Source organism: Natator depressus, chromosome 2 (assembly GCF_965152275.1).
Source record: "Natator depressus isolate rNatDep1 chromosome 2, rNatDep2.hap1, whole genome shotgun sequence".
NCBI classification, from domain to species: Eukaryota; Metazoa; Chordata; order Testudines; family Cheloniidae; genus Natator; species Natator depressus.
This window is the reverse complement of record NC_134235.1, coordinates 226,334,902-226,360,851: the sequence shown is the minus strand read 5'-3', so window position 1 is coordinate 226,360,851 and position 25,950 is coordinate 226,334,902. Positions and strand designations below refer to the sequence as shown.

Sequence of the window (25,950 nt, the reverse complement as noted above, 5' to 3'; positions counted from 1 at the left end):
TTTGCAAGCTTGTTCCCCTCCCAGCCGCGGGAGGGAGGGTGAAAACAGCATGTCCCCCTCTTGACCAGGGGTGGGAGGGTGAAAACAGTGCATCCCCCTCCCCCAGGCTGACCTCAGCGCTGCTCCTGCTCTGCTGGCTCTGGTTCTCTTGGGCTGGCAGCCCCAGCGTCTTTACCTCCTAGTTGTAAGTGGCTGCCGCATGCGTGGCGGAGGGGATAGGCAGCCCAGATCTGCCTACCTTTAAGATGCAATACAGGCACATAACAGTATTTGCTCTTTTGGAGGGGCGCAGGGGTCTCTACTGCTGCCTTATTGGTTACTTTCAGTTTCACATGGTGTGCGGTTGACCAATCAGTCCATAACTCTGGTAGTCTTATCTCTGAGTTTCTACTGTACTGCAGTTTTTCATGTCCACACTACCCTCCTTCTGTCGGTGGTGCACGTCCTCACCAGAAGCACCGCATCGACTTCAGAGGGGTAGGAGGGTGCGGTTGAGAGCCCAGGTTCTCAGCTCGGTGTGGAGCTACCAGCTGGGAGCCTGGCTGCCCGGTGCTGAGAGCCTGGGCTCTCAGCTCTCGCAGAACTTCCAGTTGGGAGCCCGGCTGCCCATGGGCTCCAGCTGGGAGATCTGCAGGGAACCGAGAGCCCAGGCTCTCAGCACCTGGCAGCCGGGCTCCCAGCTGGGAGCTCTGTGCTGAGCTGAGAATCCAGCCTGACAGGCAATGTAAGTAACACAGTATACAGACACTGCGTCGCCCTAAATACATCGACCAAAGCGCTACACCTCTTGTGGAAGTGAAATTATTAGGTCAGTGTAGTGGGGGACTTAAATCGGCGGGAGAAATGCTATAATGTAGACACTTACAGAGTTAGGTTGATGTAAGCTGCCTCATGTCTACCCTACTCTGTAGTGTAGACCTGGCCTAAGGAACATTAGCTTTAAGTACTTCCAACAGAAGACTGGATTAAAAAGCTGTTTTCTTTAATAAACTGTAAAGCTCTTGAAAACTGACCTTCTCTGAGATTTACTATAGAAGGAGAGGGCAGTCCCTATTAAAACATACATAAGCACATTCCCCAGCAGATTGTTTATTAATATCCTCTACTGGCAAAACTGAATTATCACTTCAGTGTGTCCTAAGCATTACAGACTACCAGTAAAATATTCATTAATGTAAACTGCATTAGTTAGACAATATAATACACTTTCAATGAGGTTCTGCATGCTGAATAACATTACGTATTAGCAAAGCAGCATTCAAAGAGAAAATGTGTACACAGTAAACAAACTAAAATGTTAAAAAATAAACATTCAGCTTACTTGAAAATCTTTCTAGTTTATTTCCTGAAAGGAATTTATAATACACAGAAGTCTTTGGCTTATACAAAGCATATTTACATTCTTGTAAATCAATTCTGATATTATAATGCGAAAGGAATATCAGAAAGATACACTAGAAAAGTATCAGGGGGTAGCCGTGTTAGTCTGTAAGCACAAAAACAACAAGGAGTCCGGTGGCACCTTAAAGACTACCAGATTTATTTGGGCATAAGCTTTCGTGGGTAAAAAACCACTGCTTCAGCTGGATGGAGTGAAAATGGAGTGAAATTTTCACTCCATGCATCTGAAGAAGTGGTTTTTTACCCACGAAAGCTTTTTCCAAATAAATCTGTTAGTCTTTAAGGTGCCACCGGAACCCTTACACTAGAAGAGATGATGATAAAAATACTTTTTTAGGGATGGATAAATAAGTTCAGAGAAAAAAAGAACTAGACTAAACCCAAGCCCATATTTCGTAGAGAACTTAAATACTTAGTTTTGAAAATTTTCGGGTACCTAGGTCCCTCTTCCCAAACCCAAATTACCTACTGATTTTCCTGGAACACATTGTGGAGTCTCAGTAGTGCTAACAATCTCTGCTGGGCTAGCTGCTGTTTTCAACACATGACTTCAGAGTTTCCTTGGGCTTTGAAGGTAAGCATTGATCTCAATACCTCTGGAGTATATCTGACCAGGGAGTCCACAGAATATGCAAGATTTTAATAGCACAGCTCTCTAGAACCCAGTTAAGCTGGACCGGAGACCTTGCTTCAATACATCACAGTATTTATGGGGTCAGAAGGCCTGTAGTGGGCTAGGATGACAGAAAGAAGGATATGTAAAAGGAAATCTCAGATGGTTTGAATAAATAGGAGCAAGAGGTGAAAGCTTCAGGTAAGGTGCCTTAGTTTCCACTCCACTCCCAATATCCTGAAGCATGTAGTCAGTTATTTTTAAGCTTGATTCTTTATAGATAACAGTTAACTCTGTCTCCCAGTATTATTGGCCAACTTTTTTGCCACATGTCTAACTTTTGTACTTTGCAATGTTCTTGTAGCCATGTTGCTTCCAGGTTATGAGAGAGACAAGGTAGGTGAAGTAATATCTTTTATTGGACCAACTTTCTGCTGGTGGAAGGTACAAGCTTTCAAGATACACAGGGCTCTTCCTCAGGTCTGGGAAAGGAAGCAGAGTGTCTGAGCTAAATACAAGATGGGACAGATTGTCCAGCAGAAGAGGTAATGCATGTTGGAAGTAGTCACGTGAAATGAAGTGGGCAACTGGGAGTTAGATTGTTATGTACAGTGTTTTGAAGTAGGCAATTAAGAGTAGCAGGCAGTATGGTGTGTGACAAATTGCTGTAATGAGACATAAAACCAGTGTCCCTGTTCAGTCCCTGGTGTCTAGTGGAGTTATACATTTAAGCTCCCACGCTCACCTTTAGAAGATGTTAAGCAGATTTCCTTGGAGGACAAGTATTGAAAGATCAGTTATGCAGTGCCTGCCCACAGGTGATATGGCGTTTTTCTCTTTTATCATTTTTTCTGTGTGAGTTCATTCAAGAGCACAGTAATTGTCTGGTTTCACCCACATAGTTGCTGTTGGAGGATTTAGTGCACTGGATGAGTATACCACACGTTGTATTCATGTAGGACCCATGAATCTTGAAAGATGGGGAGAGAGAAGGGGGGATTGATCGTCATAGCAGTGGTTACTGGCAGGGTCTAGTGCTGCTTTGAGTTCATGGGTCCTAGTCTGTGTGGAGCTTGCTTCTGATGATGAGCTGGGAAAGATTGGGGGGGTTGTCTGATGGCCAGAAGACTAAGTTCAACAATTATTTTTTTCAGGATGTGGTGCCCATCAAATATGGATTGTAACTGTTTGAGGATCCCCACATGACTTATGAGGAGAGGTCTGAGGGAACTGGGGTTATTTAGTCTGCAGAAGAGAAGAGTGAGGGGGGGATTTGATGGCAGCCTTCAACTACCTGAAGGGGGGGTTCAAAAGAGGATGGAGGTAGGCTGTAATCAGTGGTGGCAGATGACAGAACAAGAAGCAATGGTCTCAAGTTGCAGTGGAGAAGGTCTAGGTTGGATATTAGGAAACACTATTTCACTAGGAGGGTGGTGAAGCACTGGAATGGATTACCTAGGGAGGTGGTAGAATCTCCATCCTTAGAGGTCTTTAAAGCCCAGCTTGACAAAGCCCTGCCTGGGATGATTTAGTTGGTGTTGGTCCTGCTTTGAGCAGGGGATTGGACTAGATGACCTCCTGAGGTCTCTTCCAACCCTAATATTCTATGATTCTATATGGGTTGCAGTGTGATGTGGAAGGTGGCAGCTAGGGGTCTGAGTTTTTCTTCTCTATTGAAGCAGGCTCTCCTGGGGTATTTGGTAGCCTTTTCCATGATGCGATCTACTTCTCTGGTGGAGTTTCCTTCTTTAGAGAAGAAAGTTTTTAAGTGTGTTTAGATGTGTGTTCTGATTCTGAATTTTATCTTTGGAGCAAATGTGGTGGTATCAGAGTGCCTGGCTCCTTTCATTATTATTTACACCTATACAAAATGAGTGTGAAATGACTGTAAAATGTTACCAAATCAAAATGACAGTCTCTGACACCCACTCTGCACAGGTGTAAATAGTGACACAACATTCAGGACACAGGAGAATGGGAAGTAATGACTACAATGGTTACCATTATAATGGTCACTAGTTTAATTTACAAAATGTGCCTCTCTCAAATTCAAAGTGCATTTGCAAGCCACTTTCTAGAAAATATTTATCTAAGAAATTACAAGTTGGATCCGGGAATCAAATTAGATTCCACCTCCCAACCCCTACTAGGACTTTACTAAACAATCAGCACTGAAAACATCCAGAGAAGGATTATCTTAGAGTCAAATGAAATTCACCAACTATGATATTCAAGGTAATCATATGGCCTTCAGCTTTACAAAGGAATTCAAGTTTCAGCAGAACAGGGATCTTATGTGTAACAAAATATAAAAGTGATTTTGACACATTTGAACTTTCAAGTAACCAAAATAAAAATTATACAGAGTAGGTCCTGACAGACAGAAATTGTGGGATTGTAAAGTGATACAATTATTCAAATGATGGTTTTCAGACCCAACTTACTTCTTTATATCCAAAAATGATACGCCCATCATTGAGAAGGGTAGCCTGAAAAGTGAAACTGCCTAGGTTGTAATTATCCTGCAGATGTACATGATCCCATTGGACAACAAGTGCTGTGCCTGCGAGCCCCAGAGAGGGGAAGAAAAACATGAGAAAAATATTCATTAACATTAGTGTAAGCATTTACTGAAATTATATTAAATAAAAACAATACTTTGTCCCTATATATCATATTTCAGCCAAAGACCTCAAAGCACCAAAGATCTCATAAACATTACTTGAGCACCAAACTCTCTTGTAACATGTTTATTACAGTGTTATAATTAATTATATCAATTATATAGATGCATTTGAGTCAAGACAGATTAAGGAACTTGCCTAAAGTCATGGAGTGAGTCAGTGTCAATAATCAAGAACAGAACCCAGTATTCCTACTCCAAGTTTGCTGCTTTAACCACAAGACCAGTGTCCTTCATTTATCCTATAACTCAATGGCTATCAAGGTTGAAAAGTTAATGGAATTGCTGGTATTGAAAAAGTGATTATTTAAGGTATTCAGTTTCCTCCATTACAATGCAGCAATATAAACAACATTATTTTTTCTCTACAATATTAGGTTTCACTGTGTTTCTGAAAGCTGAAAAATACTAGGGGTTGGCAATAAATATTAACTATGCAGTCTAAATTAAAGCCACTAAAAAGCCATAGATGGGGGTAAATGTTGAGTTAGGTGTGCAGAGATTTAGTTGCAAAAGGCCTATTAATATCCATGGGAGCTGTCTGGCTGGACCCCCATGCACCACACTAAAAATGTACCCTCAAGTGACTCAGATGCCCTGCAAACATGTTTTACAGATGGTGAGAGGTTCAGGGAGCTAGGCTGAAAGGAATTTATCACCAAAACAGTGTTAACTGAAAATGTCTTTTTCATATTTAGGACTATATCCTCCCCCCCGTTCACATCTCCCTTTAACACTAATGGGAGTTATGTGCTTTGGTTCAGAAAACCTCTATTTCATTTCTTGCTGTAGTGTCACAAGGATGCTTCAAGGTGGGTCAATGTGCCTCGAACTCAACACATCTTTGATGAATCCTGCAAACTCCTCAGCCACAGATCTTCCGCACAATAGTTTATATGCCTGTTTTTTGCCAATATGTTTTAGGAAACTATGAACATGCAAATCTATCACATCATTTGCAAGTGTATATTTCATGGCCTTACTGCATAAATCAATGCTGTATGCAATGTATTCTTCATAGACAGCAATAAGCGTGCAAGCTCATTTTTAAATGCTAAGTAGATTATTTTAAATTTCAATTTTAAAAGGACTTTTCCCATTTCAGGATTCATTTTCACCTGCATAATGTTACAAACAAAAATCCATCAATGGGCCGGACTCTGCTCCCCATATCCATATGGATCTCAGCCCTCCCGTGCAAAAGTGGGAGTCAGCAGCCTCTGTGGCACTGGCTCTTTTTTCCCCGGGGAGCTGTCTGCTGGGCTGGGTTCCATGAGAGGTAACAACATGGGTAGGTCACTAAGCTCTACCCATACTGATACAGAATTATTTCCAAAGTAACTAATGTGCTTCAAGGAGAAACAGCAGAGGGAGAATGACAAAGGCAAAAACAGAATTAAGTGGCTGATGATGTAACTTGTTCTATTTCTTTTCATCTACAGTAACCAGCCAAATCCTTGGTCCTAAAGCACATACAGCACAGCAGAAGTTCATGGCTATGGAAATATTAGCTACTTCCAAGGGTGGACACATACTCTGAGGCAATTGCCCAACCCCTTCACTTTAAGGGCAATGTAAGGGCGTCTGCCCCACCCAGGCATCAAGGAATTATGTTAGGGAGGTATGGAGCATAAGAAGTTCCTCCTCAAGGACATTCAGATCCCTTTCAGTTAGCCAGGTATCCCTCAGTTTATGGCACACCTGTACTTGACAGCTCCATTATATCTGCAGGAATTTGCATTTGTCATTCATGTATATGACATATAACATACACACACACATATATAGATACAAATACGTAGTGCTACATCAACAGTCCAGGTTCAACAATAGCTCCTAACTGGTTGTATACCTGGATTAACAATTCATGATAATGGAAATTCTCCATATAGCCTTTTTCTTTCTCAGCAAACATCACTAAAAAGATGACTCCACTGTCCATCAGTTGAATTAAGAAGAAATAAAATAGCTGACCAAACACACTGTTATGTTAGGACCACAGCTGGCAGAACAATTCATGTCAAATAATTTATTGCATGAATGCCACCACTTTTCTCTTTGTACATCGTCTCCAAAGGGAGCATGGTTTTGTCAAATGTATTTATTCGAATGTTTTTGGCAAATAAATTCTTCAAAAAATTACTGGACTGTGATTGACATATTACATGGCTGATTTCTGATTGGATGAGCATAACTTTCAAGATAAGTTTTTTGGTGATAAGTTCTCATGATTACAAACATGAAATGTTGTCATAAACATTCCATAAAACGTGCTTAGAATTCACTCTCCTCCCCATAAATTCATTTGTTAGAATATTCATGGAAAGCAAATACAAAAGGAATGTTTTGTAGAGTGGGCACTTCCAGGACCAGCCAGTCTCCCATCTCAGGAATAGGGATAGTCCCTATTAATGTAAACATAAATATAAATATAAAGCAGTCTTTCTAATTTTAGGCTCCTGCTGTTGAAAATATTGGCTGTAAATGCCTAATTTTAAGCATAAATGTTTTAAAATTGTACCCTAACATTTTAAATATGAAATATAGAATCAGTATCTTGTGTGGCATCACTAGATTTGCCACTAGAGATCAGAGTTAAGGCACTAGATGTCATTTCATCGCAGAGGATCAAGCTTTCAAAATGCTGATTTTTAACAGACAACATGACTACAGTCCTCACAGTTAATGCTTTAGAAATGTATCCCAAAGAGTAGCCCTCAGTATAACATTTCACTTTGCTTTTTAGCTTTTCAGATTTTCCTATGAAGGACTGCTATACTCCTATACTGGGAAACACTGCACATTTAATCAGTGATGGGTTTATTAACCTCATACATACCCTGCCTCTGTGTATGCTTAATATTACATCTCACAAGGCTATTTTCTTTAGAGCTACTGGGTGGACAGGACTTACTACACAAATGAATCAAGAGGGCTATGTACCTTGGCAGGAGATAGATTTTCCTCTTTAAAATGATAAAGTATATTTCAAGTCTAGAAGTGGTGTTACATGTTCTAGCATTTGTGGGATTTTTTAAAACCATTTAATACAATCCATTCATGAATGTTTAACCATGTTTTAGAATCCATTTTACGAATATTTAACCACATTCTTTAGATGACCTATCAGCCACATACAATATTTTGAGTAGTCTTCATCCTTTTTTTTTAAAGCTATTTAGGAAAATATAAATAGCCAAGGGATAGACAAATTCATTTTTGTAGGACTATCACATACCATTATCAAAGTATCTCACTGTTGAATTTCTTGACACACTGGGGTCAAAATTTGCCATCAAGGGTGCAATGTATTGCGTAGCTGTTAGCATTCGATGCACAACTTCTCCAGTATATATGAAACCTGCAATAAAGAAGAAAAAAAATCAGTAATTTCTAAAAAGATTTAATAAATGTCTGATTTAACTAGATATTGCCAGAGTTTTAAAGATAAATTAATCCCATCGCCAACTTCTAACAGTAAATTAAATAACAGAATAAAAGGCACAAAAAGTTTCATGAGAGCAATCAGAAGGAGCTCTGAACAAAGGAGGAATCATTTCAAGGAGCAGATTTTCATAGTGGCAGAAAAACAGATCGAAACTCACTGTACAGGGAAGGATATTTTCTGTTCTGGGGCGAAACTCAGAAGGGCTGCGTAAAGCAGGCATTATCAAAATGCAGCCAGTTACCATCTTTGCTACTTTCCTCATGTGTTGATCCCCTCCCCCCTTCATTAGTCTGCCTGTTTTGTCTTTTCAGCTGTCAGCTCTTCAGGGATGAGACCACACCTTCTTTTTGTAAGACACACAGTAAGGCTTTGTCTACACTGCACTTTTGTCATTCAAAACTTTTGTTGCTCGGGGGTGATGAAAAGCACCGGTGTACACAGTGCTTCGTCGTCAGGAGACATTCTCCCGTCAACAAAACTACCGCCCCTTGTTGGGGGTGGTTTTATTTTGTCGCTGGGAGAGCTCTCTCCTAGTGATAAAGAGCGGCTACACTGCGCACCTTACAACAGTCAACTGTTGAGAATAGGCCACTTCCACCTTAACTGAACTGGCTCATTAGCACTGGCCCCGCACTTGGTAAGGCAATGCCCATCTTTTCATGTACTATAATATATATTCTGCTTTCTGTTTTTTTCATTCCATGCATCTGATGAAGTGGGTTTTAGCCCACAAAAGCTTATGCCCAAATACATTTGTTAGTCTCGAAGGTGCCAAAAGGACTCCTCGTTGTTTTTGCTGATACAGACTAACACGGCTATCACTCTGAAATCTTTCTAAACTGTTATCTTTTTGCTTGTCAATTCCCAGGCTTTGGCCCTGCTTGTCAAAATTGGTTCTGTAAGCTGGCTGGAGCCAGGAGTAGATACTTCACAGCTAATAGTTTGGACATTGTCTCTTAAGGACCCTTTAGAGTTTACTGAGGGGCGGTTTATCTTGAGCCATTGTTTCCTTCCTGCTTGCTTTTCCTTTCTGCCTCCTATGATGCTAAACCAATATATCCAAACAGTAAACATCCCAAAAAACAGGCCAACATTAGAACGGTTGAAAAAATTTCTAACAAGATCATTTTCCATCAGAAAATGCTGTTTTGCAGGAACATGTCACCTTTGATGAAAGTTTTGATGGGAAGAGTGGTGTAGCAGCAATGGTGACAGTGAATATGTTCCTTCCTGTCTCAGGCACATGGATTTCCCTTCCCCCTACTCACCCTCCCATCTCCAGTCTGGGGGGTGGGGTGGGGCTTTCTTCCCCCTCTGTGTTATCTGGATGCAACACAGGAAGAAGGAACAGCATAGAGGGACAGAGATACCTGAGATAGGTGGTGGCACCTTTATGTTCCCAAATCAGGATATTTCCCTTCACAGGAAATCCAAGGTTTGACATTTCAGAACAACAACAAAAAATCTGGAACCCTCTCATTTTCCCAAGGGACAGAAAATCTGTTTTCCAGTCAACTCTAGTCAACATGAAGTATTCATAAATTATTATAGCACAACTCCACTTCTGTCACAGGAAAGCAAGACACAGAGAGATTAGATGAGTTATCCAAGGTCACACAGTAATTCTGTGGCAGAGCAAGGAATTTAACTCATATCTCCTGAGTCCCAGTCCATACCATAGCCACCTCTCCCATCTCATGTTGTTAAACAGGCTATCTTCACTAACAATTTTTTCCTGACCCCTTTTAACCAAATGCTTGCACAGTATAACTGAGTTTGTCAGATATACAGTTTTACATGTTGCACTATGCAGTGACTAGAGAGGGTATTTAAAAAAACCAACCTGCCTGGCTAGTAGCAGTTATCACCAAATATCATGAGGCAATCCCTTGCTGAAATGTTAGAAAATGCATTAATTCAAAAACTATGCTGGACAAAACATCAGAAAATATACTCTAGGAAACATCCTACATTCCCATGGGCTGGATTAGAGGATTCATTTGCCTTTGTTTTCTTTTAAAACACAGTTTGCAGTTTCATAGTTTCAAATGATGGTAATATTCTAAAACCTGGATGTCTACTATTCAGCTCCTAAATCTATATTTAGGTCCCTACCTGCAGGTGACCTGGTTTTCAGAGGTTCACAGAGACAGACAAAACAAACCCAAACATCTTTTACAACAAAAAGAAAAGGAGGACTTGTGGCACCTTAGAGACTAACCAATTTAAGAAATTACAGTTTTTTATAAGCAGTGAGAATTAATTGTTTTCTACCAGTTCACAAAAGTGAACGTTGTAAAAGATAGGTTTCAGAGTAACAGCCGTGTTAGTCTGTATTCGCAAAAAGAAAAGGAGGACTTGTGGCACCTTAGAGACTAACCAATTTATTTGAGCATGAGCTTTCGTGAGCTACAGCTCACTTCATCGGATGCATACTGTGGAAATTGCAGAAGACATTATATACACAGACACCATGAAACAATACCTCCTCCCAACCCACACTCCAGGAGAGTGGGGGTGGGAGGAGGTATTGTTTCATGGTGTCTGTGTATATAATGTCTTCTGCAATTTCCACAGTATGCATCCCATGAAGTGAGCTGTAGCTCACGAAAGCTCATGCTCAAATAAATTGGTTAGTCTCTAAGGTGCCACAAGTCCTCCTTTTCTTTTTGCGAATACAGACTAACACGGCTGTTACTCTGAAACCTATCTTTTACAACGTTCACTTTTGTGAACTGGTAGAAAACAATTAATTCTCACTGCTTATAAAAAACTGTAATTTCTTCTTTCCTCACCTTTTCTTCATGTGCTTTTTTGGTCACTTAAAATCTAAACTTTTCAGATGTTCCATTGCAAATGGATTTTCAATAAGACTTGTATTCTACCATATGTCTTCTTAGGTTAAGCAGAAATCCTACCAGACAACAGTCACTAAAATGCATTTTTATTAGTTCACAGGTCTTGCTGTTTGTTTCTCAAGAGAGTTACATTTAAGAAGCATTCTCCCTCTGGCTTATTCAGACATTTTAAATATCTCTGGTTTCATTCAGCACTTGAGTGCTAATGGTCCCTGAGGTAACACGTACATGCCTTTTGTCATATTCTTGGCTGGATCTATATACCTACAACCACACCCCTAATATTCTGAAGATGATATATACAATCTTGAAAGTCACATTCATGTATCAGGATTACCTTTTAACACCTTGCACCTCAAATTCATTCCTGGTATAACTCGTGTCCTTATATGCTTGCACACCCTCTCATCCCAATTCACATTTGTAAACATTACCATCACAACTAATACTCAGGCCAGGTACAAAATACAAGGCAAAAATTTAATTGTTGGAATATTTAAGTAAATAAATAAATTAATCCAGGTAGTTAGTAGCCATAATGCATATTTCTACTTGTTTGCCAGTGATACATTTTTCCTACAGATAACAGTGGAAAGGGGGAGGGAAGGGTGATGATAACTGGAAACCAGGAAGGTTCCGAACAAAGGTCATTCTAATGAGAACTCCTGTCATGCTTCAGAACAATTTGGAAAGAAACACAAAGTCAGTTCAAAGCATCCCAGAGATTCAAAGGCAACCACTGTTGATATTTTATCATTGCCATTAATACTTCAAGTATGTAGCACATATAAATTTAACTTATCCCTGAAGGGGCTTTCACAGAAAGTTGGCAAGCAATGGCTTATACTGTCTGTAAGCCAGTTTTCTGATAGTCAAGGAAGAATTTTCCAGACCTACAATTTCCTGAACCACTTAATCCTCCTTTTGTGGGAAGAGTTTGAGGGCTCTTTTGCAAACCTAACCAAAAGGACTAAAGCTAGAAACAAGATACTAGCTGCCTCTAAAATGTTCGGATGAAATTTATCAAACTCTGTTGTTCAGGATTTTATAAGTTATAACAAACAGCTCTATGTAAAACAAGAACAAGTATAAACAAAACCTAAAGTAAGTACAGGTGAATGGTACAGAAATAAAAAGGATAAATCTCATGTGGTGTGTGCGTATACATGTACATACAAACATACGTATACAAACTGATGGAGAAGTACAAGTTGTGGGCCAGCTTTTTAGAGTTGACCTGGGCCAATTTCCAAAATTTCAATTCCATTTACAGAAGACAAAACCAAACTGTTTTGGTCACACAAATGAGGGCCATTCTTGTCATTTCTCTGTTCCACTGGTTGCTCTAGATTCACACTTGAACGGTTTCACTGGAGTTACTTGGGATTTTCATCAGTTGATTCAAGGGCAGAATTAGGCCCAGTATTGGTTCTCAAACATCAGTGGCAGTTTGCCTTCATAAGGATTGTAGAATTTGGCTTTTTCCTCTTTTATTCACCTTCAATAGGCATGCCTAGACACCAGTCACCCAACACAAGCTTCCTGCATTATTCACCAAATTCAAGGAAATTGTAGGATATCGGCTTTACGTAGTGTGAATAACTAAGCCATTTAATAAATAATTAAATAACAATACCTAGCTCTTTTACAGCACTTTTCATCAGTAGATTCCAAAGGTCATTACAAAGGAGGTCAGGATCACTGTCCCCATTTTACAGATGGGGATGGGGAGGTGAACGCACTTGCTCCAGGTCAACCAGTAAGCCAGTAGCTGAGCCGAAAAAACCCCCACATTTCCTGAGTCCCAGCTCAGTGCTCTAGTCACTAGGCTACACAGGTTTCCCACTTTTCTGCACCCTTTGTTTCATTGAAGATATGCCAAAACATGAGCTACACAGGTAAGTAAAAAGAATGAAACACTCTGTCTTGGAAATAATCTCCTTTCTAAGGCCAATTCAGCAAAGTACTTAAACATGTACCTAGTTTTATGCATGTGAGTTCATGCATGGACTTCAGTGGGACTACTCACATGTTCAGGGTTACATTTGGCACATGCTTAAGTACATTGCGGAATTATAAACAAAATAAAAAGCTGAGATTGTGATTTCCAGGATACTGTAGTGGGTTGGCTCGAACAATTGGTGGTATCTAAAAAGCAGTTACAAATCCGACTGAGTAAAGAGTTCAGCTGAAGTATTATTGCAAAAAAGAGTCTGAAGGAGTCCATTCAGAGTGCACATACTTCAGATGCTCAGCTATTATGGTCCAGGTTTTCTTTGAAGCTATTGCAAGATGTGGATTTACAAGGGTTTTGTCTGTGTACATGTAGTTTGTAATGTTTTATGGCATTTATTTGAATGACTGGCATTTACAGGAACTTGTTTGTTTGCAAGCTTATGGTAGGTGCTCAACAAAGATATTTTATTTGAAGATACTTAGAATGCCAGCGGGAAAAGGTGTAATCGGACAACTGAAATGGCATATTTAATACACGACAATAATGTACTTGGCAATTCTCGCCATCTACGTCTCTTAAGTCACTCCCACTGCATTCACTGTTTAGTTTAGTTATCCTTGAGTGAAAACACAAACCCCTTGAATGGAAAAATTTGCTTGGCTGTACAAAGCTATCAACAAGAACATCGTATGAAAAATTCTTTCCACTTCATGACACTTGCACTTTCAACAATAAGTTTTCATGGCTCCAGGTGACAGGAACATAGATAATGAATGCGGAATACCATTTTGAAATACTCCTGTCATTGCTTTTATAGAAGGGCTTTAACTTTGTGAGTTCACCAAAACCATCCTTTATTAAAAATAAATATATAAAACAGTGTCCTCTTCTATTCCAATTACCAAGCAGTTCATTTGACAGGACTGGGAATGTAATAATCTATTCACAAATATAGGCAGAGAAGCATTTTTCTGACATTTGTCTGAAGGACTCTATAACAAAGTGTAATTGTCTTTCTCTTGATCTTGTAGCTCTGAAAATGACAAGAGCTGAATTGGAGCATTAGATGAAATGCATATAGCATACCCCAGAATAAAATATACAGCATGTCAGGTGCCTCCACATGGTGATACTTGGCTCTGCACCTACTGCACATGTGTATTCATGTTTCAGTGCTATACAAGAGTTGGTTTTGTGACCTACAAAGCCCTAACTGGATTGGGTCTGGTGACATTAGAGACCATTCTCCCCTTGTGCAATACTGCAGCACCTGAAATCAGATGATGAATGATGGGGCTGTAAAAAGGAAGTTGTCACTGAAGAGACTTGAGCTCTAGAATTCACTCTGGCTGCCAGCCTGAGTGTGCCTGAAATCATTGACTTCCAATGCACATATCAAGGTTCATCTCTTTCCCAAGAGGACAGGTTAATGGCCAGTGGATTAAAGAGGAGGTATTAGGCTTGGGAAGGATAGTTAATCTGACTATTGGGCCAATTGGAAACGTATTTATTTTAAAAATATATTGGTACATGCACCTTGAGCTCGAAGCACATTTTAAAAGGTTTCAGAGTAACAGCCGTGTTAGTCTGTATTCGCAAAAAGAAAAGGAGTACTTGTGGCACCTTAGAGACTAACCAATTTATTTGAGCATAAGCTTTCGTGAGCTACAGCATCCGATGAAGTGAGCTGTAGCTCACGAAAGCTTATGCTCAAATAAATTGGTTAGTCTCTAAGGTGCCACAAGTACTCCTTTTCTTCTCACATTTTAAAAGAAAATCTAAACAAACAGCATCACTTTACACATGCAAAAATCAGATTGCCTTGTAAAGAAAATGCCCATTTGTTATCATCAGTGTTGAGCAAAAAAAAAAAAAAAAAAGGGCAGTGCGTGGAACCCCATCCAATGGGAACTGCGGGGGCAGACCCCATATGTTCAAAGCCCTGCTAAGATAAAGAGCTCTGGTTAGCAAGCTGGAAAAGTAATCATCTAACAGCAGTGACAGTAGAGTGAAAGGTCTGGCATGAAAGAGACTTCCACTGGGCAGAGGCTGAGTTGCTAGTCAGTTCACTGCAGGTTTATTAGTTATGTTCTAGCAGCACACAAATTAGAAGGAAAATGGCGTAAGAATTTCCAAAAAAATTGGAAATGGAGAAAAATCTGCCCCTGTACCCCAATGGCCTGAGATACACCAGCTATGAAGCCCTGATGTCATCTGTGTGATTTTATATTAAAAAATTAGCAGCCATGGTAGCAGAGATGTAATAGCAGATATTCATTCCCACTGTACCATCTTGCTGTGTGCTATTGAAATGATTGTTTTCATTTCTCCCTTTTATTTTCCTTATTTAATCAGTGGGAAAGTACACAGCCTCTACTGATCATTTTCATCCAAATCCATGCTAAAACCGCTGCATGGGGCAGAGAGGGGAAGCTGTAAAGGAGATAGCTGAAGCTCCCGAATTCTCAGACTATTTCTGCCCTGGTCCCGGCATAGTTTATAGAGCTATCTTGGGCTGCTATAAACTATGCCAGCTGGTAGCAGTCTGCACGGCTCCAACATGATCCCTGTGCTGGGTCTCTGGGGGGGGTGGTTTTATGCCCTCTTTAATATCCCAGATTCTGGGGCCACCAGTTTGTCCCTGGCATGAGTCAGAGCCAGCATCAGGTTACACTAACTTGGGCTGGCTGATAACAGCCCATAAGGGCAGGAGCATTCTGGCCATCACCCACCCTTAGTCTAATTGTACTCTAGGTGCTGTTGGAGGGCTGGCATAGAACTGGCAATGCTGACTGTACCTGTTCTAGGGATTCCCCCATGGTGGAGAAACCACAACATGCCCAGCTGGGGCCTGATCAAAAATCCACTGAAATCAACTGAAAGACTCACCCTGACTTCCATGGGCTTCGGATCAGGTCCCTTTGCACACAGAGTAGGGTTGCCAGCTTTCTAATAATACAAAACCGAACCCCCAGTCCTGCCCCTTCTCTGAGGCCCCGCCCAATGCTCGTTCCATCCCCCCTTCCTCCATCACTCACTCTTCTCCACCCTTACTCACTTTCACCGGGCTGGGCAGGGGGTTGGGATGCAGGAGGGTGTGAGGGCTCTAGGAGAGGGTGCAGGCTCTGCGGTGGGGATGAGGGGTTTGGGGTGAAGGAGGGGGCTCTGGGCTGGGGCTGAGGGGTTGATGTGTGTGGGGAGGGTCAGGGCTCTAGCTGGGGGTGGGGCTGGGGATGTGGGGTTTGGGGTGTGAGACGGGACTCCGGGCTGGGGCAGGGAGTTGGGGGGCAGGGAGGTGAGGGCTCCTGCTGGGGGTGGGGCCGGGTATGAGGGCTTTGGGGTGAGAGAGGGGGCTCCAGGCTAGGGCAGGTAGTTGGGGTGCAGGGAGGGGGCTCTGGCCCTCACCCCCCAATACACTCCAACCCCCTGGCCCAGCCCAGAGCTCACTCCTGGACTCCAAACTCCTTATTCCCAGCCCCACCCCCAGCCAGAGCCCTCACCCCGACCACAACCCAATCCCCTGGCCCAGCCTTGAGCTGCCTTCTGCACCCCAAACCCTCCATCCCCAGCTAGGGTTGCCAGGCATCCAGTTTTTGACTGGAATGGCCGGTCAAAAAGGGACCCTGGCAGCTCCGGTCGGAACCGCCCACCAGGCTGTTAAAAGTCCAGTTGGTGGCACAGGAGGGGCCTGGGGCTAAGGCAGTCTCCCAGCCTGCCCTAGGTCCGCGTGGCTCCCGGAAACAGCCACCAGCTCCCTGCAGCCTCTAGGCAAACGGGCAGCCAGGGAGGCTCTGCACCCTGCCTCCAGTGCCAGCTCCGCAGCTCCCATTGACTGGGAACTGCAACCAATCGGAGCTGCGGGTGTGGCGCCTGTGGGCACGAGGACAGTGCGCGGAACCCCATCCAATGGGAACTGCGGGGGCACAGCCTGTGGGCATGAGGGCAGTGTGCAAAGCCTCCCTGGCCACCCATGCACCTAGGAGCTTCAGAGACCTGGCGGATGCTTCCTGGGAGTCGCAGTAAGCGCTGCCAGGACCCTGCATCATCTCCCACACCCCTATCCCTTACTCCAGCCTAGTGAAAGTGATTGAGGGTGGGGGAGAGCGAGCGACAGAGAGAGGAAGGATGGAGTGAGCGGGCCAGGGCCTTGGAGAAGGGGTAGGGCATTGGCAGAGCCTCAGGGAATGGGCGAGACAGGGGTGTTCGGTTTTGTGCCATTAGAAAGTTGGCAACTTTAGGTGTCATACATGTGCAAAGTCCCTAATATTGGGACATCTGGTCACCCTACGTGGTATACATGTGCAAAGTCTGAGTCCAGAGGGCTACGTGTGCTTTTTGTTCAAATGCTTCTGAACTATTTCAAAAACTCCTTCCCACTTCTGTGCTTTTTTAAGCAATTACGGGGGGAGGGAGGGGGTAGGAAAAGAGGAGACATGGCTGAATCTGCAGATATTGAGAGGCTACCGACGCCATACCTTCACCGATATATGCACATGGATAGCATTGTTGCCATTAGCAGCCAGAATTTGGGTGGTGATTAGCACAGTTGTCTGTACAAACATCTGCACTTGTTTTTTTTTCAGTACTGTGCTCCTTTGTGAGCCAGAATTTTCTTGTACATTTAATCAAATATATTATGTGAACAGTATGCAAAATACATGGTATGCCTTCTGCAGACTTTGCATAACATTTACCATATTCTTAGGTAAGAAAATAATATATATTTAAAGCATTTCAATGTTATTTGAAATATACATTTAAATATATGTTCTGTTTCATATAAATGCACTCAATTGAGCATTTATACACAGTTTATATGTGGAATAGGAATTCAGAATATTTGTACAAGTATATCGGTGAAACCATTAGCTTTCCAAATGAAGCATGCTTGTGGGGAATGAATGACTCTCCATCTATGTTTTTTAAAGGAAATGTAGGGGAAATGTATTTAAAATAATAGTATTTACTGTTAAAAGACTGGAGAAAGTAGAAGTTACATTCAAAATAACGGTTCAGCTAGGATTTCCGAATGGTTATTTTAACATTAACATGGCGTCAAATCCAGCAAAGGAGCACTGTAGAAAACACAACACATTTGGCACAGGAATTTATTTATTTTTGCTTTAAACAGGCAGTGAAGCTCAATCTTCTCTGAAATGTTTAAGGTTAAAAGCAGACACTGTAACACAAGTTCAGCTTGTTAGATAAAACTCTGTGATCTAAAGACTTCAAACCTCAAAAAATCCCACCTTAACAGGGCAAAGACAGTTTGCTGAAAAAGTCATGGAGAAGAATATCAAGATTCAAGGTTTATTTTGCCACCTAAACATGCCACCTTTGAAGCAAATGGTTCCACATCAGCCATTCACATACACAGATATCTTCCTTTCAAAAGGTTTTTGTAAAACAATTATCTTAAAATTTAGGACCTAATAAAACGTGATCAGAATTCTTTCGAGGTTAATCATCCCAGATATGCTCATTTCGAACTCTTTCAGAAACCATCACTGATTTGAAGAAACTTCTCCTAACTGCTGAGAACCTAAGAACTCCAGTTTTGTTCTGCAAGTGAGATGACTCGTGAAGTATCTCTGACATGAGAATTTACACCATACTCCACTTATTTCCTTCCTAAAAAACACTACAATCCTTCCAAGCAGTTCTTTGGGCAGTAAAAGACAGATTTGCTGAAACTATTTTAACCTTGAGTTATAAAAATTTCTTTTACTCCTTCAAACACATCTTTTCATTAGGTTGGAAGATATCTGTTTGGAATCAATCTGTACAGAAATGCTTTCAAATATATTTGGTAAATAGGTTTAATTCCATTTGTTTTAGAATTTTCTGTAGGGTGGAAAAGCAGAGTTTGGATAATTGGGCCAGTCCTTAGCAGGTGTAAATGTTTGATCTCTACTGACTTCAGTAAAAAACTCTGATTTACATCAAGTGAAGATCTGGCCCATTGTTTTATTTCATGTATTTGAGATCAAATCTAATATTTCACTTGGGGGTAGAGCTGCAAGCTTTTTGTATGAATAAATGGTAAGATTCATTTAAGCAGGGTGACAAATATTTTACCAGTGTTCAGTGGTTTAAAATATAGTTTAGAGATCGCTACACCAAGAAACCACTTTGCTAACTGATACTTTTTCCTTTGCGTTTTTGATATATTTTAATAATTTTCCACAGAAGCACTTGATGCAAAATTAAGAAAATTTGTATGAAATCATTAACCTCCCAATACATACCAGAACACTAGATTCTAGAAAGAGTTAAGAGTGTATAAAGAAATTATGTTATCTACCAAATTACATTGATACCTCCTTATTGCCTCACCAAAGCAAGTCAATTTAGAGTAACTTCCTTCACACAAAAATGACTAAGTTATTGTTACAATGCTATGGTTTGGAAGAGTGCCATCATCATTCTAAATACATGAAGACTGGTGTATAGCTAACCAAAAGGACAGCAGCAATTCCAGATCGCTAAAACAATCTGAGAGTTAAATAACTGAATAATGAGCTTAGTGCTCACTCGAGGTCATGCCCTCTCACTGTTCCTGTCTCCCCCCTGGAAAAATGAGAGAGAGAGAGAGAGAGAGATTTAAAAAAAAATCATTTTCATATCCATTAAGATAGCCTTTTAGTGCACAGCCATAATCTTCTCTCAGCTTGAAAGGCGGCATATCAGAAAGGGGAAACCCCAAAAGGCATAACTGCATAACCTCGATTAATGGTAAACTTTTTGTAAAAGACTAGCATGAACCTTAGCTCTTCTAGACAGAGTTTTCTGGTCTCTCATGTAGATGTTTGAAAGCCAAGGGGATGAGCTTCTCTGCATTCTTCCTACTCTTCTTTTAATATGAAAAGTGGTATCTGGAACAATTGAAAATGCTCTGTGTAAACCCAAAAGCTTCTCTCACCAACAGATGTTGGTCCAATAAAAGATATTACCTCACCCACCTTCTCTCTCTAATGTATTGACACTGAGTTATGTGAGTGAGTTTCTCAGGTTGCTGTAATATTCATTACTTTTGTAAAAAAATATATGATCTGGTCGACTGTAACACATTCTGTTGAATATCCCATTTAATTAAGCAAAGGGATTTAGGAGTTTTTATGTATTATGAAACACTGCCAGCAGATACTTTTCTTCTAAAATGCCAAAAAAAATGGACCTTGTCAAAAAGAGGTTTGGATATCACAGGGAGGGGTGGAGGAGGAGGGGAGAATAATGCCAGCAAAGAGACCGTGGCAGGCAATAACCAAACTTCAGCTTTAATTGTAACTGATGTATCTGTTCCTATGTTTTTAATTACATATTTATACTCTGAATTGTGGAGATAGAACTTTCACATTCATGAGAAAACAAGACAGGAGGCTATTTAGATTCCAATGACTCATCATTCCTGTCTGATCAGGTACTTATTTCTCCAGAGAAGGTATGGGGACAGAATCATAATGGCCTGTACAGGAAAATAGTATCTATTCAATGAGAAGCCTTGAAACTTGATAGCTCTCAAGTCACTCACACCTCTGGCCTACCAAACAAAGCCCTTAGCTTTGTTCCTAGATGGGTCAGAACCAGAGTAAAGAAGAGAGGAGAGAAAGGATTACCTCACTCAGGCTGTACATCTTGGCAGTTATGCTACTGTAGCTAACTTTGAACTTGCAAAATATTAAGAAGAGGTTTAAAAGCATCTGCAGAGAAAATTCTAATTTTGTAGGCTCTTTGCTGTATTGTAAAAAAAAAAAAATCTATTCTGTAGAACGTGTCAAAAAGTTTTATGCAAAAAAATGGGTTTTGCCAAAAGCAAAATTTTTGGCAGGGGAAATGACATTTTATTTATTTTTAAATGGTAAATCTCAGAATAAAAATGAAACAAAGAAAATGTATTTAATTTTGAGTTGAAAATTTTATTTTGGTTTTCAAAATATAAACTTTTAAAAACATTTCAGATTATTGGTTTTCCCTGTATTTCTCCTTCCCTTTTTTTTGCTGAGAACAACAGAATTAGCAATTCTAGGATGTTTCCCCTCCACAATTTTTCTCTTTTTTCACATTTTTCCAGCTCTAACTTTTCAAAAGTTCCTCAACTCTGAAAGACTATAGAATGGCCAGGAGGAAAAATGACATATTTGCCACTGTCATTTTTCTAAAATTGGAGTTTTGAAAAGTTGCAGCAGGGGGGAAAATTAAACAATTACAGAACATAACCTTGTATTCATTGTATTGTGCTCAGTGCCCCCCGGCCACTCTCCCTCCCCCCCAAAAAAAGATGGCAGAAAGTTTTTAAAAAATGAAACATTGTTCCATTGAGAATTCTGTGAAACAGAAAAAGTACTTAACTGCTGAGGCTCAAGTGTGTTTGACAAGGGATTTTCGATGCAGAGGATCAGTCCTACTGAGTTTATCATGCTATAACCTTGGCAAAAGCCGGCCATGAAAAAGGTGTACAAAGGAAATAGCAGGTCAATCTTTTCACAAATACTACATTCATAAATGTGTGGAAGAAAAAAACACACCAAAAGAACTACAGCTGCAGTAGATAGTACGGTGATAGGTGATTTAGAAATGCCCATTGATTAAATTAAGAACCCAAAACATACATCTGATTTACAGACTGAAATAGCAAACGACACGATTTTTTTAAGCCAGTAGTAAAGTCCTTATTCAAAAAGGTTGTCAGATGTTGTGTATCATTATTTCGTCCCACTTCCTGCCATGGCTGGAAGTATGGAGACTACAATATTATTCTCATCTGCAGCTCTTTGTTTAATGGCCATGTTTATTCAGATGATACTCAGAATTGACCCATGACAGACAATATGGTTTTGCTTGAGACAATGAGCTCCCCAGTTGAACACCATGATCAGTGGGATGGTGGTGAAGGAGGAGATGACAGGGAGAGGATGCAGAAATTTAAGAGAAAATCCATGCATGTTTCAGAGAGAGTGGTTTATTCTACATTGTTGTTCATAAACATCACATTTCTTCATAACCCTTTTCATTTCCTTTCCTGTCAAGGGCTGGGAGCTATTTGAAATGGAATCCTGACTTCTGGTTTCTCATTTTATACTGAATTTCCCTTTCTAACAGTGCTCCTCCTCATGGGAGAAAAATGATCAGCCTTTTCTAAAGGAAAAGTTCTTAAGGGAAAAGCAGTTGGCTCTAGCCCCAGTTCATAACTTTTCACACTCCATACACATATTAGAGTCGGGTGAGCAATTTATAAAAAACAATTAACAAATTTAGCCCCCTTTTCTCGTTTGTAAATAATTACAGAAAACACATGCTGGCTTTTTCCTGAAAGATATCTGGCTACAGTCAATTAGAAAGTGGGTAGCCACTGACAGAGTGTGCGTATGGGAGCAGGGGGAGAGAATATACCGGTCTCAATATTTGGCAATGGGAACCTGGCAGGCAGACAGCACTAAAGTCAGCCTAGCCCAAGTACCTTCAGTAATCAGAACTGTTTCTCCTCTCTTGCTCTCTCGTCACTTTTCTTGCATCTGATTACATTATAGTACTGTATTAATCAGCACCTCCAAACATATACAAGATCTGCAAATGGGTAGTTGGGCCTGGGTCAATTTTTCAATTTATTTATTTACCATCTTTTGCTTATTTTTAATATATTTTGCAGCATATCTGATTTTTAGTAAGAAAATGTTGAATAACTGACCATGCTGGGAGCTGTGCTTAGGAAGAATCAGTTCTGGGATGCTGAATGGTGAGTGATGATTCAGCAAACAGCACTTTTTCCTCTAGACAGTACTGAATGGAGGTTCAGGATGGTGTTTTGATACAAAGTGTGCTGTTAAATTTGGTAATTATGGTTTCTTTAAATCAATTCCCCCAGTCGTGTTATTTAGCTAGGATAGTCCTCTTCACTTCCTGTCCTAAACTATGCAATGTAGCAGTTCTGCTTAACCCCAAATTTTTATAACCCCACTAAAACCAAAAAGGAAAAAAATGGTGTCAACTTTGTGGCATATAATACATTTCAGCCCAGAAGAAACTTTACAACTGAACTTAAAACACAAAGACTGGGGTAACAGAACTAGTGATGTACCCTACCCTGACTACAGTGTAGCAGTGCTGTCAGCGGATGAGATCATTAACATAAATATGTGAAAGGTTTTGCTTCAGCCACAAAAAATACAAAGTAAGAATTCTGGGTCAAATTCAACTTAAGTTCATACAACACAGAGTCCATCTGCAAATATTTGGTGACTGTGAGCACAGAGGTGATTGTGTACACAGAGCTATTGAAGATGAGGGAACTTCCCCTCCTCACATCTGAACTCTGTCACTACTGTAACAGCTGCCTCTCCTTGACCTCAATAAGCCCCGAAAGTCCACTCTTCCAATAACATCTGTTGAGCTCTAGGAGCATAGGTGGCGGATGTTGGTTCTCTGGGGAGTACTAAGTTCATCTGAACTAGACTCCACAAGCAATATTAAGAATCTCATTCACTTCTAATCCCTGCAAGCCAAACTTCATGGGTTCACTTTGCAAACCTCTTTCCGAATTGAATTCTGCAAGGTTCTCCCAAGCACTACTCATTAATACGTTTTAAACAGGTTTAATCACAGTCTCCCCACAATAGGGTCAGTTGCCTATCTGTGGGTCCACTGATGCTTTTCAGTGCATACTGCTGCTAGCCCTGCCAGTCAGACTCTTTCGATGAATAAATATCATCAGACTGGCTCAAAGCACAAGGGATTGTATGCTAAAGCAAGCATGAAACTGGATTTGTATCTCTATGCTTCACTATGACAAAAATGTATGGAAATACAAGTTGTTAACAACTCTTCAAAGCACTTGAAAAAGACTGGAAGGGTCACCTTTCATAAATTCAGTGTGCCATGTTATGCAATCTGAAGGAAATTCCAGGCAAGCAGCAGAACAGATGTCAAACATTTTATATCAGTCTCCTGACAATAATCCAGTAGTCTTAAAATGAACAGTTAAAGTGTTTTAGAAACAGCCACAGTAAACAGATCAGCAGATAATTTCTCCTTCGTTCTACAGATCTACCTTCTGACTGAACTAAAGCAAGTTAGCTTTGGAAGGGGGTCAAGAATGACATTACAATAATGCTCTGTTTTATGGGGTACAAATATCATGCAACACACTTTTACTCAGATGATAAATGTGGATTATTTAATTATAAGGTAAATTACAAGTAGCAGCAAGATATCTATGGTACATGTAAGCAAGTACATGTAATTACAGAGTACATAAACAGTAATTCCTGCCTTTTTAGACAGAGGGGAGGTTACAATGTCTTGGATTTACTGAATGTCATTATCACATGCAGTTATGTTATATTTGTCAAGAAAAAGTCATTTAGTTTCCAAGCAAAGAAAATATATATGTTCACTATAACATGGACTACGGAAATTTAACAGTAGTTATCATACCCACCCACAATCCAAAAAGATAACAGTTGTGGCAGGATAGCTAGCAGGACTACACTGAATGCAGACGTCTTCGCCAGACACTACTTCAGTGGATAGCTATAAAGGACTAACAATACTTTAAGGCAGTGGTAGTTAAACTTTAGCAACCTGAGGACCCCCATTTTGATTTAAAAAAATTTGAAGACCCCCCCCAAACGCCCCGCTCAGCCCCAAGCCCTGCCCCCACCCCACATAAGAACATAAGTGTGGTCACACTGGGTCAGACCAAAGATCCATCTAGCCCAGTATCCTGTCTTCCGACAGTGGCCAATGCCAGGTGCCCCAAAGGGAATGAACAGAACAGGTCATCATCACATGATCCATCCCATCACCCATTCCCAGCTTCTGGCAGATAGAGGCTAGGGACATCATCGCTGCCCAGCCTGGCTAATGGCTATTGGTGGACCTATCCTCCATGAATTTTATTATTTTTGAATCCTTTTATAGTCTTGGCCTTCACAACATCCTCTGGCAAGGAGTTTCACAGGTTGACTGTGCATTGTGTGAAAAAATATTTCCTTTTGTTTGTTTTAAACCTGCTGCCTATTAATTTCATTTGGTGACCCCCAGTTCTTGTATTATGAGAAGGAGTAAATAACACTTCCTTATTTACCTTCTCCACACCAGTCATGATTTTATAGACCTCTATCATATCTTCCCTTAGTCGTCTCTTTTTCAAGCTGTAAAGTCCTAGTCTAATTAATCTCTCCTCATATGGCAGCCGTTCCATACCCCTAATAATTTTTGTTGCCTTTTTCTGAACCTTTTCCAATTCCAATATATCTTTTTTGAGATGGGGCAACCACATCTGCATGCAGTATTCAAAATGTGGGCGTATCATGAATTTATATCGAGGCAATATGATATTTTCTGTCTTATTATCTTATTCCATCCCTATATCTTATTCCATCCCTTCCCCCAGGCCCCACCCCACCCCACCTCTTCCCACCCCCGCTACACCCTTGCCCCTCCTCTTCCCCACCTCTTTCTGCCCCTCTCCCGAGTATGCCCTGTCCCTGCTCTTCCCCCTTCATCCCAGCACCTTCTGTACTCCAGGGAACAGCTGTACCATGGCGTGCAGGAGGCACTGGGAAGGATGGGGAGGAGTTGATCAGCAGGGCTGGAGGCCCTGGACGTGATTCCACCCCCTCCCTCGAACGCACCCCAGGTCCTCCCCCTCCCTCCCAGCGTCTCCTGCATGCCGCTGAACAGCTGTTCCCTGGCATGCAGGCAGTGCTGGGAGGGAGGATTTGAGGAAGGAAGGGGGAGGAGTTGATCAGTGGAGCCCAAAGACCTCCTGGAGTACCCTCACGGACCCCTCAGGGTCCACAGACCCCAGTTTGAGAAATACTGCTTTAAGACATTTCACCATATAGTGGTGATAAATGTTCAGGTGTGGCATAGTATATAATATGCAGCTTCTTCCTTATCAAATTTAAGCTATGCAAAAGCAAGGACAATTTTTTCCACACAAGCTTTTCCGTTTTCCTTTGGGTGATTTTGCAAACCCAAACGTTAACA

The 25,950-nt window shown here is 40.9% G+C and overlaps 1 protein-coding gene across 3 annotated transcripts in view; it reads right to left on the bottom strand.

The window, feature by feature from the left end:
* PLXDC2 (plexin domain containing 2) overlaps nucleotides 1-25,950 on the bottom strand; it is a 402,203-nt gene that overhangs the window by 94,118 nt on the left and 282,135 nt on the right. For all 3 annotated transcript variants that reach the window (XM_074946054.1, XM_074946055.1, XM_074946056.1), the window contains exons 5-6: nucleotides 7,936-8,058; nucleotides 4,459-4,577 (exon numbers count right to left, since the gene is read on the bottom strand). In XM_074946054.1, coding sequence (XP_074802155.1) covers nucleotides 4,459-4,577; nucleotides 7,936-8,058 — 242 coding nt within the window. The remainder of the gene's footprint in view (nucleotides 1-4,458; nucleotides 4,578-7,935; nucleotides 8,059-25,950) is intronic.